General features: G+C 38.5%; 1 protein-coding gene across 3 annotated transcripts in view; it reads left to right on the forward strand.

Annotated features, from left to right (window-relative positions):
* The window catches only part of GPR89A (G protein-coupled receptor 89A), a 61,151-nt gene that overhangs the window by 13,623 nt on the left and 32,383 nt on the right, over window positions 1-15,145 (forward strand). For all 3 annotated transcript variants that reach the window (XM_038561997.1, XM_038561995.1, XM_038561996.1), the window contains 4 exons: window positions 75-181; window positions 621-722; window positions 8,196-8,316; window positions 9,241-9,321. In XM_038561997.1, coding sequence (XP_038417925.1) covers window positions 75-181; window positions 621-722; window positions 8,196-8,316; window positions 9,241-9,321 — 411 coding nt within the window. The remainder of the gene's footprint in view (window positions 1-74; window positions 182-620; window positions 723-8,195; window positions 8,317-9,240; window positions 9,322-15,145) is intronic.

Genomic DNA, 15,145 nt, shown 5'->3' on the forward strand with positions numbered 1-15,145 from the left:
TTTTAGAAAACTGAAGAGAAGGAAAGTTCCTGCCTTCTTCCCCTCCTATTGATATTCTTTGATATTTATTTCAGTTCCCGTTATTTTCACTGGAAAATGAACCTGTGTGTAATCCTTCTGATCCTGGTTTTCATGGTGCCTTTTTACATTGGCTATTTTATTGTGAGCAACATCCGACTATGTGAGTATTTATAATCGTGAGTATTTTACCCTCTCGTGTCAGCACATAGATCGAAATGAGGATTTGTGGGGATTGAGGCTTTGGAAAGCTCCATTTCTATGTAACTTTCAGTAGCAACTGTTGTTTGGGGTGCCTCACACACAGCCTCTTAAAAAGTTTGGCATAAAATCAATGTTGAATAGTTAGGTAATTGGTGCTACTACAGCTATACTTCTGTCTCTACTAGAATATCCCCCTTAACTCAACCCCCATCTTAATTTCAGCCAAATTCTTCTTACAGTGATTAGGATGCTTTCTCTAAAATCTGTATTACTCCATCACTCATTTGCCAAGTGAACAAGCCAGTCAAATATTAGTTAGCATGATTCCATGTACGTAAGTAGAGCAAGCTCTGAAATACATATCTATTTAACCTCACAGTCTCTCTCTTCCTTCCTAGTGCATAAACAGCGATTACTCTTCTCCTGTCTCTTATGGTTGACCTTCATGTACTTCTTCTGGAAACTAGGAGATCCATTTCCTATTCTCAGCCCAAAACACGGTAAATGTCTTATGTGGTGGGGAGGGGGAAATAATTTTTTTTATCATTTTCTAATTTTGAAAAATAATGACTATTTATAAACTTCTGATTATGGCACATATAACAAGTTATTTCTCTAAAAACAGTCTGGTTGTGGTTTTTGTTGTTTTTGTTTTTGTTTTTTTTAGATTTTTTATTTATTCATTCGTGAGAGAGAGAGGCAGAGACACAGGCAGAGGGAGAAGCAGGCTCCATGCAGGGAGCCTGACATGGCACTCGATCCCGGGTCTCCAGGATCACGCCCTGGGCTGAAGGCGGTGCTAAACTGCTGAGCCATCCAGGCTGCCCAACAGTCTGGTTTTAAATTGAATTTCCCTTCATTCTAGGAAATACCAAATGCTGGCTTTGGAAACTACTTCTGTGATTTTAGAGCAGGCAGTTTTGACCTTAGGTTAGTGAATGAACTTCAGGAGAGCAAGAGGTAGGGGAAGTTGTCTTTAACTTAAAACTTCTGATATTGTATGCAGAATTATGGGGAAATATTTGTATGTTTATTTGGAATTAAAGTATCCATAAGCTTTTATAAGACTCTGAAAGCAGTCAGTGACCCAAAAGGTAAATGACCACTGCTCAAGTGATGATATATGTTGTCTTTAGGGAGTATATGTAAAATTTGGGAGAAAGCAGTGACATAAAACATAAAAATAGTAGATAAAGAAAAGCTTTCTAGGAATCAGTATGTCTCCTTACACAAAAAAGTTCATTTTAAATACAAGAGCAGGGGCACCTGGCTGGCTCAGTTGGTAATGTGTGCAACTCTTGATCTTGGGGTCATAAGTTTGAGCCCCACGTTGGGGGTAGAGATTACTTAAACAAATAAATACTCAAAAAATATATTTAAATATAAGAGCAAATCATAGAGCCCTAATTTCTGTGCTAAAAACCATGAATAGTAAAGTGTCAGCTAAAAGCCCTTCCAGAACTACTTCAGAAATATATATGTGAATATAGATATATATGCCATCTGTAAGGAATATACTGGTACTTTGATACTGGAGATTTTTTTTTTTAAGATTTTACTTATTTGAGAGAGACAGAGATAGTGAGAGCAGGATCAGGGCAGAAAGGGAAAAGCAGGCTCCCTCCTGAGCAGGGAGCCCAACATGAGGCTCAATCCCAGGACCTGGGATCATGACATAAGCCAAAGGCAGATGCTCAACTGACTGAGCCACCCAGGCACCTGGAGGTTTAAAAAAACACATACATCTATTCATTTTACTCTCATGCTGTATCAGGATTCTTATAGCAGAAAACAGAATCTACTCTAACAAGTTTAAATCAGAAATTTATTTCAAGGCATTAGGGAGTTTATAGAATTTTTAGGAAAGCAGGACATCAAACTTAAATGCTGCATAGTGAAGAGTAACATACAATCATACCACAGTAGTCAACTGGTTAAAAACCCCACTGAAGTTGTCACTGCCCCTGGGGACCTGTGACATCAGGGATCAGATAGAGGACCTCTGCTCCAGTGGCCGCAGATCCCAAGTGCTGTCCACACTCCCATGTTAATTCACTTCTACATTTGAGGTCTCACATAGGCATGTGAATTTGATACAGCCCAGGTACATTCAGAACCTTAGCTTCAAGGAAATCTGGGAAAGAATATTTGGCTTTCTAGATTCTGTAATACAAGAAGACCATGCTAGAAAGGAATCAGAGTGAATGTTGAGTAAACCAGTGTCTAGAATCTACCATGAATCCATTTGTGTCTACTCCTTGCCTGAAGCAGGGATCTGATGGAAAGAGGTTTTGAGATTATGCTGCAAGAGGATCAGAGAAAATGCACAATTTTAAAAATCATATGCAGGGGTCCTTGGGTGGCTTAGTCAGTTAAGCGTCTGCCTTAGGTTCAGGTCATGATATCAGGGTCCTGGGATTGAGCCTGGTTTCGAGGCTCCCTGCTTAGTGGGGAGTCTGCTCCTCCATCTGTCCTTCTCACTGCTTGTCTGTGTGCTCGCACGCACTCACTCTCATATAAATAAATAAAATCTTTAAATAAATAAATAAAAAGCGTATGCACTATCCTAACTTTTTTTTTTTTTTAAGATTTTTATTGATTTAATCATGAGAGAGAGAGAGAGAGAGAGGCAGAGACACACAGGCAGAGGGAGAAGCAGGCTCCCTGCAGGGAGCCCGATGTGGGACTCGATCCTGGGACCCCGGGATCACTCCCTGAGCTGAAGGCAGATGCTCAACCGCTGAGCCACCCAGGCGTCCCTATTCTATTTTTAAATTAGAAATAGCTATTATGAAATTTCAAATAACATTTAAGAAGGTCAAAAAAGTTAAACACAGGCAGCCCCGGTGGCACAGCGGTTTGGTGCCGCCTGCAGCCCAGGGTGTGATCCTGGAGACCCGGGATCAAGTCCCACATCGGGCTCCTTGCATGGAGCCTGCTTCTCCCTCTGCCTCTCTGTCTCTGTGTGTGTGTGTGTGTGTGTGTGTGTGTGTGTGTGTGTGTGTGTGTCTCATGAATAAATAAATAAAATCTTAAAAAAAAAAAGTTAAACACTAGGTTACCAGAAACATTCAAACTATTAGCATGGTCTACGAGACCTTCCAGGACCTGACTACTGCTGTCTTTCTCTCTGTGTCTGTCCTATAGCCCTACTGAATTACTTGAAGTTTCTAGAGCTGTTCTGTTAGGACATTCCTTCACCTCTTGTTTATCTAGAAAATGCCTATTCTTGCAATATTCAACTCTTGTCAATTCCTCTTAAGATCTTTTAGGCCATCACTAGGAGATATTAATTGTTCCCACTTCAATGTACTTCTCTCACCTCTAACCATTATATTACTTGTTACCTTTTCTGACTTCCTCATTATCTCGCAAGCTCCATGAGGAACTTGGGGTCAAAATCTGTATCTTGTCTTTGTATCCCCTGTGTCTAGTGTGGAACCTCGCACATAAATGTTTAGTGCATGTTTACTTAATCAGTGAATAAAAAAAAAAAACAATTTCAGGCTCTCCAAGGTAGTAGAAGAGTTTAAGAATGTAACACTCTGGATAGGAATTTAGGGTTTGCTAATATGATTAGCATGCACATGTCCATGTAGGGAAGGATTTGGAGTAGAGAGGCCTTGACAATATAGCTCTCAATATGAACTATTTCAAATAAGCCCAAGAGAGACAAATTCGTAATATCAGAAACGAGGCACAAGAATGATAAAAGGCCCCCAAAGCTGTTTACAATGATAGCACACACGTGCAGCCCAAAGACAAGACTCTGATATCTGTCTTCAGCTTTTTCCTTGTGAGCAGTGAGTTCACGTGACCAGTGTAGCCAGACCAAGCCTCAGGAAAGATGAAGACCATCACATCTTTTCTATCTTAGTCCTTTTTTTTCCAAATTCTATAGAGATATTGTAAAGAAGACACTGGGGGGAAGAACAAGGAGATAGTTTTAGTTTTAATCTTTCCTTTATGCTCCAGGAAATAAGCATTTCGATTTTGCATCTGGTGTCTAATTGACTGGACTCAGGGAAGTAAGTAGGAACAAAGTTTTAGGCAATGGATGAGAAGCAGCCAGGCTTACCCTGCCATCCTTGAGCCTTTCCAGGACTATCCCAGCAACCAGTATGACTTATTACTGTAGAGACCACAAAAAGACAGTAAGACCTAATTCTTACCTGTAATGAAAAGATGTCTGTAAAAGTACTCCTTGTGCAGTGCCTGAACCTAGGAATGTTGGAAGGCATTCCATAGTGGAAAAGAGTAAGGGAGGCTAAGAAAGTACATGAAGTGCACAAAAATTAATAAAAATTAAGTGTATGCCACTTCATCCATCTGTCTTTCCATTTATTAGCTAGAAAAACAAGTAACAATTGACCTTAACTTCATAGAAATGCTAGGATTAAATAAATAGTATCTTCAAAGTTTTAGACCAAGAAAAGATATTTAATAAAGGGACATCGCCTTAAAGGGAATAAAAGTAGAGGGGACATTTTTCTAGTTTCTTATGTTTAATAACCTGTATTAATCCCTTGGGCTTTTTTGTTACTAGATGAAAATTATATACCTACAGTCTGTAAACATTTGCTGAACATCTCCCATGTGCCAGGCAGTAAGAAAAACAAACATCAATAAGACATGATTTCTTCCTATAAAGAGGATGTAAAGAGGTATGTGGGAAGTAGAATCAACAGAATTTGGATGAGGATTTAGTCATTCATTTAACATTCCACAAATATTTTTTGAACACCTAATTTTACTTTAAGTACTGGAGATACAGCCATAAACAAAACAAACTTGGTTTCTGCCCTCCTGAAACAGCCTTTGGTAGGAAGGATTGAACAGTAAATATATAGACAAATAATTGCCAATTGTGATCATTATGAAGGAGCAAACAGATTACAGTGATAGACAACAATGCAGATAATGATGTAAAATTAGATGCAAGTGCCTAGTCAGCCTTTCTGAGGAAGTATTTTAAGCTGAGATTTAAAGAACAAGACCAAAGATAGACCCAGCAATGGCAACAGCACAAGACACATGTAAAGCCGTGAGGCAAAAAAAAACAAACAAAAACAAACTAGTGTATTCAAGGGGAAGTAAAAGACAATGGAGACTAGTGGTATAGATTTTTCTGTTTTGGTGACTAGATGGTTGATGATGTCATTCTCTAGGATAGGTTATGCAGAAGGAGGAGGGTAATTCGAACTTGGGATATGTTGAATTTGAGTTATGCACATCCAAGTGACGTTCAATGTGCAGTTGGATACACAAGTTGGCAATTTAGGAGAAAGGTATGGACTTATTAGTCCTCCTGGAAATAACTCCAGGAATCTAAAAATTTAGGCACCATTAGCTAAATGCCATAGATGAACCTGGGGAAATAGGCAGAATTACCCATGGAAAATGTATAGAGTGAAATGATGGAGGATTCTGGCCCATTCTGAGCAGAGAAAGACCAAGAAAATAAAATAACTAGAGAAGTAAAGGGGATGACTGAGGGAAATGGTGTAAAAGCTAAGAAAGGAAAATAATTTTAAATAGTATCACAAAAGATTAAACAAAGATCAATTCCAAATGGATTGGAAATATCATTGAATTTTGCAACCAGAGGAAAATTTGTGACCATATTACAGTAATGGTTAAGAGTATAGGCTGTGGCGCTTGGGTTTGAATCCTAACTCCCATTTACTAGCTGTGTGGCCTTAACTAAGTTACTTACCCTCTCAGTACTTCTATGTCCTCATCTGTAAAATGAGGTTTTTCGATAATACCTGCCTCATAGGGCTATATCATGAGGAGTAAATGAGTTAATACTGCTTCAGGCAGTGCCTAGTACATAACAGGTGTTTGATGGATATTGCCATTACAATTATTAGTGAAAGCAGTTTTCTTCAGGTAGGAGAATGGGATGAAAGTTGAATTGCAGCCAGTTGATGAATTAATGGAGGTGAAAAAGAGGTGATAGTAAGTGTAAGTTCCTTTCAAGAAGTTTGGCTGCAAAGGGTGAAATAGAGGATTGACAACTAGAGGGAAACTTCAAGGCTAAGGACAGACTTTCTTCAGAAGGAGACTTGAAACTGAAGGAAAGAACCAGCAAGGAAGAAAAGATTGAAGATAAAAGAGAGAGGACAGGTGATGGAACAAGATTCTAGAAGAGGTAGAAAAGGAATAAGATCAAAGCACAAGTAGAGAAGTCTTAGCTTCTTGGCTCAAGCTTACTCTTGTTAGGAGGGAACAAGTTGGGAGGATGATTGCAGTTGTGAGTATAGTAGAGTGAAGAGAGTATATGTCTAATGACTTCTGTAATAAGGACATTAGCTAAGGAGGGCAAAGACTGGGAAAATGAAGTTTATCTACTGGGGTGGGCGGATGGCACCTGGTGGCTCAGTCAGGTACATATTCGACTCAGTCAGGTACATATTCAACTCCTGATTTCAGCTTAGGTCATGATCTCAGGGGGGCTCCGCACTCCTCGAGTCTGCTTGAGATTCTGTCTTCCACTCTCCCTCTGCGCCTTCCCACCCAATGGTTGTACTCTCTCTCTCTTTAAAATAAAAACTTTAAGATTTTGTTTATTTATTTATTTGTTTGAGAGCAAGAGCACGAGCAGAGGTGAGGATGTGGGGGCAGAGGGAGCAGACTCCTTGCTGAGCAGGGAACCTGACATGGGGCTGGATCCCAGGACCCCAAGATCATGACCTGAGCTGAAGGCAGAACACTTAACTGACTGAGTCATCCAGGCACCCCTAAAATAAATAATCTTTTTTTTTTTAATTTATCTGCTGAGGGGAGTGGGAAGAGATGGCTGACCAAGGGCAAGAAAAGGGTTCCTCAGTAGTGTCATAAGCTCTGTTAAGACTAAGACCATAAATCTGTAATAGCACCAATATCCGAATGCATTCTACCAGTTTTAGCAGCTCAGGCAGAGACGCAGGGAAGATGGAGTGTCAGATAGATCCAAGATTGGGAGTTTTCAGGATCAGCGCTTCAGAAGGAGGAGAGTCAAGACAGAGTCCTAATGAGAGGAGTTGAAGCAAGCAAGTGTGGAGTTCAGGCTCAATGAAGAAAAAAATGGAAGGTAGGAAAAACCAAAAGACCATAGAGACCAGAGGTCACAAAGATCTCTGAAATGGTGTAGTGGAAACACAGGAGCCGGAGGACTGGAATGTTGGAATTTCAATTTCAAACTAACAAAATTCCTGAACGGCAGCCCTGGTGTTAGGCCAGAGTGGATAATGCTGAAGTGGATTCCATCCTAGAAATAGGAAGTGAAAACAAAACTAGTTTTGTCCTGTGATTCCAAACTTCCTGGCTTTTTCTTCAGCATTGCTTTCTCTCGTTTATCCCAAATATCAACAGCATGAATTTTAACTACTAATTTTCAGCATTCTCAAATAATAGGAAACAAGTGATAGTTAGAATACAACTGATAATTTAAAACTCACATGTCTGCCTTGAAAATACTCATTCATGTATGTATTCAGCTCATTTGTTAGATGCCTTATATGTTTATTGACAAAAATGAATAAGACATAATAAATAAGCTCATAAGACCTAAAGAGCTTATGATGACCTAAGGGGGAAATGTATATATTGATGGTAAGTATAATGGAAAGGATTACCTGGTATTTATACTTTTCCAGCAGATTTACTTTCCTTAATTTTTTTTGCCCAACTTTTACTAAAAGTACTTTGTTTTGTTAGAGTTGACACTACCTTGAGTAAATAAACAGTCAAAAAGTATTTTGACAAATATTATTTTAATATTACCATCACCCAGTAATAGAGATGATTCTGGAAGCATATGGGAGAGGAGGAAAATCAATAGACTTTTATACATATATAATGGACGATGTACATACTGCTAATAAAAAATTTGGCTTATTTAGTATGTAATGGTTGATTTCTGTGATGTTTCCTCTTGCAGTGCCATTTTGTCTTTTTCACCTGACATTAAGGTGCTTTGATGTTTTTAGGGATTTTGTCCATAGAACAGCTCATCAGCCGAGTAGGTGTGATTGGCGTGACTCTCATGGCTCTTCTTTCGGGATTTGGTGCTGTCAACTGCCCATACACTTACATGTCCTACTTCCTTAGGTAAAAAGAATGTCTCTTTTCTTTTTTCCTATTACTTCATGAATACGTGTGTCCTATCGTGCCATCATCATTAATACTTAAATATTAGATCCGTGACACTGCCTTTTTATTCTTTCGCTCTGTCCTATGGACATTGTCCTAGGAATCTCTCAAAATAAATAAGTCTTATCACTTAGATTGTTTGCCCTTTAATTGTCCTACATTCACTGATTTTAAAATGGTTATTTTAGAGTGTCTGAGTGGCTTAGTTTTTTGAGCGTCCAACTCTTGATTTCAGCTCAGGTCATGATCTCGGAGTTATGAGATTGAGATCGAGCCCCCTGTCAGGCTCTGCACTCAGTGGGGAGTCTGCTTGAGATTCTCCCTCTCCTTCTGCCCCTTTCCAAGCCCACAAGCATTCATGCACATTCTCTCTCTCTAAAGTAAAAAATGTTTCTAAAAAAACAGTTATTTCAATCAGATCCTCTTTACTTCCTCTTACACTTTTTAAAGGCACATTTCTTGTGGACAGCAATGTTAGCTAATCCCTACTTCAGTAAATCAGCTCCTCCTAAAAGTAGAAAGTAGAAGACCATATGCCAAATTGCAGGTGTTCTTATATGTACATCGTAAGTGTCACTGGATCAAAGCTAAGAAAGACCATAAGAGAGCCAGTTACCTTCCACTGCCCTGAGACTGCAAAACTTTTTGCTCTCAAAAATGACAGCAGTGCTCACTTCGGCAGCATATATACTAAAAATGACAGCAAAAGCATTTTTGCTTTTTATAGTCTATAAAAAGCAAAAATGCTTTTGCTTAAATTCTCTAGAAAAAGGTCCTTGAATTACTAACAACTGAGGTTGATATGTTTCTCCAGCTGCTTTGTATTTATTATGCCCAAGGATGGATCCCAAAACAACTGCTAACAGTTTGTGCTTCTTATAGAAATGTGACTGATGCAGATATTGTAGCCCTGGAACGGCGACTGCTCCAAACCATGGATATGATCATCAGCAAAAAGAAAAGGTAAGATGTCAACACGTTAAAAAACTTGTCCTTAGAATTTTTCGACAAGAAAACATGACTTTGAATTAGGGCTAACAGGGAATTTCATCGTACTCGTTTTTATAAGTTAAGGTACCATCAGAGATTTAGTGTCTAGTCTTGCGTGAAAGAAATTTTCAAATTCCACTATTTCCTGACTTTAGATAAATTCTCTTGAGATAAACTGTTAAAATAACTTTTACATTTGAAGGTATTCTTCACTGGATACTTTTAAAGTCTATTGTCCTACATTTTTACAAGCTTTTGCATCCATGCCTAGTATCAATCTTTCAACTTCCTTTTCTCCAACTACTTAAAAAAAATCCTTCAAGACTTTTAGCTGTTGTCATTTTTATCATTTAAGAAGTACTTTTACAGTGTATGCTTTTAGAGTGGCCTTTCTAGAAATCTTTTTTTTTTTTTTTTAAGATTTTATTTATTTATTCATAGAGATGCAGAGAGAGAGAGAGGCAGAGACACAGGCAGAGGGAGAAGCAGGCTCCATGCAGAGAGCCTGACATGGGACTCGATCCCGGGACTCCAAGATCATGCCCTGGGCTGCAGGCGGCGCTAAACCGCTGCACCACCAGGGCTGCCCCTTTTCTAGAAATCTGTATCACAGTGGGTTACAGCCTAGGCTGTAGATTCAGACTATCTGAATTTGAATCCTTGGCCCACAATTTAGTGTGGCCTTGAGGCAATTACTTTATGTCTTGGTTTCCTCATCTGTAAAATGGAGATAATAAGTTGACATGTAGAACTCTTAGAATAGTGAACAGTACAGAGCTAAGGAAAACTATTGAACTTACTAATAGTCTCTGGGGGACAATCATTAGGTTTTAGTGCTTTGTCTTTATTCATTCATGTATTTTCATTCTCTTAATAACTATAGGAAGCCTAATTTATGCTAGGTATTGCACTAAATGCTGAACTCATAGAGATAGAATGAGGAATGAGATAAGTTACCGGGGTACCTGGGTGGTTCAGTCTGTTAAGCATCCGTCTTCGACTCAGGTCACAATCCCAGGTCCTTGGGATCGAGCTGTGCATTGCTGAGCAGGGAGCCTGCTTCTCCCTCCGCCTCTGCCCACCCCACCCTACCTCCCCAACCCAAGCTTGTGTTCTCTTTCACATGCCCCCTTCCAACAAATAAAGAAAATCTTTGAGAAAAAAAATATAATAAATTACTGTTTTCATGAAGCTCATTAGTGTGCTTTTTTCAAAGTTGTATTCCCCGGGCAGTCCCGGTAGCCCAGCGGTTTAGCGCCGCCTTCAGCCCAGGGTGTGATCCTGGAGATCCGGGATCGATGTCAGGCTCCCTGCATGGAGACTGCTTCTCCCTTTGCCTGTGTCCCTGCCTCTCTCTCTCTGTGTGTCTGTCATGAATAAATAAATAAAATCTTTAAAAAAATAAATAAACAAATAAAGTTCTATTACCCAAATAAAAACAGTGGCATAGAAGTTTTAAATTGCATGAGTCTTGGGCACCCTGGGTGGCTCAGTGGTTTAGCACTGCCTTCAGCCCAGGGCCTGATCTTGGAGACAGGGATTGAGTCCCACATCAGGCTCCCTGCATGGAGCCTGAGCCTGCTTCTCCTTCTGCCTGTGTCTCTGCCTCTCTCTCTCTCTCTCTCTCTCTCTCTCTCTGTCTCTCATGAATAAATAAATAAAATCTCCATAGTCACGTCAAAGAAGGCTTAATGTAAAAAGGTAACAATAGACTATAGAAGATAAAGAGGGCCAGACTGGCCAGCTCATTATTTGTCTCCACTTGTGTACATTTGTACTAGGATATTGAAAGTAAATACACATGTTGTATATACATTTATTCTTTGCATTTTGTTTACATTCATTCTATACGGCTTATTTTACATAAAAATGTGAATGTAGATTTAAAAGACATAACAGTAAGAGCTACATTATTCAATACTGAAAGATAATTATAAAGGAATAATACTATTTTGGTTCCTGGGATTATTCTCTCATTTACTATATTTCTCGCATTCATACGGAGAGATGAATGTAAAGATATGAATGACCCCTGTCAAGTATGGATGTACATTTTTTACAGATTGTATTTATTTATTTGACAGAGCGAGCGTGCAGGAGCAGGAGGAAGGGCAGAGGGAGAGGGAGAAGCAGGCTCCCTACTGAGCAGGACCCTGAGATTGCGGCTTGAGCCAGAGGCAGGTGCTTAGCTGACTGAGCCACCCATGGACCCCAGATGTACATTTTTAAAAAATGTTTTATTGAGGTATAGTGGACATACATTATGTTCAAGTATACACTACAGTGGGGATCCCTGGGTGGCGCTGCGGTTTGGTGCCTGCCTTTGGCCCAGGGCGCGATCCTGGAGACCCGGGATCGAATCCCACGTCGGGCTCCCAGTGCATGGAGCCTGCTTCTCCCTCTGCCTGTGTCTCTGCTTCTCTCTCTCTCTCTCTATGTGACTATCATAAATAAATAAAAATTTATAAAAAAAAAAGTATACACTACAGTAATTGAACAATTCTATACACTATGCAATGATTACTACAGTAAGTGTAGTTATCATCTGTCACCATGCAGTGTTATTAAAATATTATTGACCATATTTCCTAGGCTGTACTTTTCATCTCCATGACTTATTTATTTTATAACTGGAAACTTGTACCTCTTAATTCCCTTTGCCTATTTTGCCCATCACCCCCATCACCCTCCCCTCTGGCAACCACCAGTTCTGTGTATTGGAGTCTTTTCCTGTTTCATATGTTTATTTGTTTTGTTTGTAGACTCCACATAGAAGTGAAATTACACGGTATTTGTCTGTCTGACTTATTTCACTTGGCATAATACCCTCTAGATCCATCCATGTTATTGCCAGTGGCAAGGTATCATCTTTTTTTTTTTTTTTTTAAAGATTTTATTCATTTATTCATGAGACTCACAGAGAGAGAGAGAGAGAGAGAGAGAGAGGCAGGGACACAGGCAGAGGGAGAAGCAGGCTCCATGCAAGGAGCCCGATGTGGGACTCGATCCTAGGACTCCAGGATCACGCCTTGGGCCAAAGGCAGGCGCCAAACCACTGAGCCACCCAGGGATCCCCAGGTATCATCTTTTTTAATGGCTCTGTAATATTCCTCTGTGGGTATAGTGTGTGTGCGTATGTGTGTGTATACCACATCTTCTTTATCCATTCATCTATCGATGGACAGTTAGGTTGCTTCCCCCTTGGCTACTGTAAATAATACTGTAGTAAACATAGGAGTGCATGTAGCTTTTCAAATTATTGTTTTTGTTTTCTTTGGGTAAATACCTAGTAGTGAAATTACTGGATCCTCTGGTAGTTCTGCTTTTAATTCTTTGAGGAACTCTATACTGTTTTCTACGGTCATTGCATCAGCTTACATTCCCACCCCTGGTGCATGAAGGTTCCTTTTTCCTCCACATCCTTGCCAACACTTGTTACTCTTATTATTGTATCCATTCTGACTGGCATGAGGTGATATCTCATTATGGTTTTGGTTTGCATTTACCTGACTAGTGATGTTGAGTATCTTTTCATGTATCTGTTAGCCATCTGTATGTCTTCTTTAGAAGAATGTCTCTTCATGTCTTCTGCCCATTTTTAATCAGATTATTTGTCTTTTTGATGTTGAGTTGTATAAGTTGTTTATATATTTTGGATATTAACCCCTTATAAGGTACATCATTTGCAATTCAGTAAGTTGCCATTCAGTAAGTTGTCTTTTATTTTATTGGTTTCCTTTGCTGTGCAAAAACTTTTTATTTTGATGTTGTCCCAATAGTTTATTTTTGCTTTTGTTTCCCTCAGTAGAGGAGACATATCTAGAAAAATATTTCTAAAGTTAATGTCCAAGAGATTATCACTTGTGTTTTCTTCCAGGAGTTTTATGGTTTCATGTCTCACATATAGGTCTTAATCCATTTTGAGTTTATTTTTGCATATAGTGTGAAAAAGTGGTCTAGCTGCATTCTTTGCATGTAGCTGTCAGGTTTTCCCAGCACCCTTTATCAAAGAGACTATCTTTTCCCTTTGTATATTCTTGCTTCCTGTGTTATAGATTGAGTATTTAAGTGTGGATTTGTTTCTGGGCTTTCTATTCTGTTCCATTGATCCATACTGTTTTTGATTACTGTAGCTCTGTAGTATATCTTGAACTCTAGGACTGTGATACCTCCAGTTTTGTTCTTTCTCAAGATTGATTTGGATATCTGGGGTCATTTGTGGTTCCATACAAATTATAGTATTACTTGTTCTCATTCTGTGAAAGAGGCTATTGGTGTTTTGATGGGGATGTCATTGCGTCTGTCTGTAGGTCGCTTTGGGTAATATGGACAGTTTAACAATATAAATTCTTCCAATCAGTGGACATGAAATATCTTTCCATCTGTTTGTCTTCTTCAATGTCCTTTATCAGTATTTTATAGGTTTCAGAGTACAGGTTTTTACTGCCTAGGTATTTTGCTATTTTTTGGTGCAGTTGTAAATAGGACTAGTTTTTCTTTCTGTAAATAATTTTACTTCTTTCCTATGATTTTGGATTCCTTTTACTTCTCTTTTTCTTGTCAGATTGTTGCAGTTAGAACTTATAGTACTGTGTTGAATAAAACTGATTAAGAGTGGGCATCCTTGTTTTCTTCCTGATTTTAGAGCAAAAGCTCTCAGTTTTTCACCATTGAATATGAGGTTAGCTGTGGGTTTTTCATATATGACCTTTTTTACGTTTAGATAAGTTCCTTCTGAAACTATTTTGTTGAGAGTTTTTATGATCAAGTATTGAATTTATCAAATGCTTTTCTATTAGGATGAATATATGATTTTTATCCTTTATTTTGTTCATGCGGTGTATCATGTTGATTTTGTGAATACTAAACTGTGTTTGCATCCTTGGAGTAAATCCCAATTGATTGTGGTAAATGATCCTTTTAATGTAGTGTTGAATTGAGTTTGCTAATGTGTTGAGGATTTTTGCATCTATGTTTATCAGGGGTATTGACCTGTAGTTTTGTGGGGTTTTTTGTAGTGTCTTTAGGTGTTTTTGGTATCAGGGTAATGCTGGCTTTGCAGAATGAATTTGGAAGCCTTTATTCCTCTTCTATATTTTGGATAGTTTTCATAGTTAACTTTTATTTGAATATTTGGTAGAATTCACCAGTGATTCCATCTGGTCTTAGACTTTTGCTTATTGGGAGGTTTTTTTTTTTTATTATTATTACTGATTCAGTTTTGTTGCTAGCAGTTGATCTGTTCAGATTTTCTATTTCTTCCTGATTGAGTTTTAGAAGATTGTATGTTTCTAGGAATTTATCCATTTCTTCTAGGTTGTCCAGTTGGTTGGTTGGCATATAATTTTTTGTAGTAGTATCATATAATTTTTTGTATTTCTTTGGTGTCAGTGGTTCTCTTTATTTCTGGTTTTATTTATTTGGGTTCTCTCTCTCTCTCTCTTTCTCTCTCTCTCTTTCTCTCTCTTTTTTCATGATGAACCTGGCTAAAGGTTTATTAATTTTGTTACCTTTTCAAAGACCCAATTCTCGGTTTCATTTATCTTTCTATTTTCATTTTTTAGAGTCTGTTTCATTTATTTCTGCCTGGTCTTTATTATTTCCTTCCTTCTACTAAACTTGGGCTTTGTTTATTCTTTCTCTAGTTCATTTAGGTGTAAGGTTAAAGTGTTTAAGATTTTTCGTATTTCTTGAGATAGGCCTATATTGCTATAAATATCCCTCTTAGAACTGCTTTTGTTGCATCCAAAAGATTTTGGATGGTTGTTTTTCCATTTTCATTTAACTCTATGTATTT

This window comes from Canis lupus, chromosome 17 (assembly GCF_011100685.1).
Source record: "Canis lupus familiaris isolate Mischka breed German Shepherd chromosome 17, alternate assembly UU_Cfam_GSD_1.0, whole genome shotgun sequence".
Classification (NCBI taxonomy): domain Eukaryota; kingdom Metazoa; phylum Chordata; class Mammalia; order Carnivora; family Canidae; genus Canis; species Canis lupus.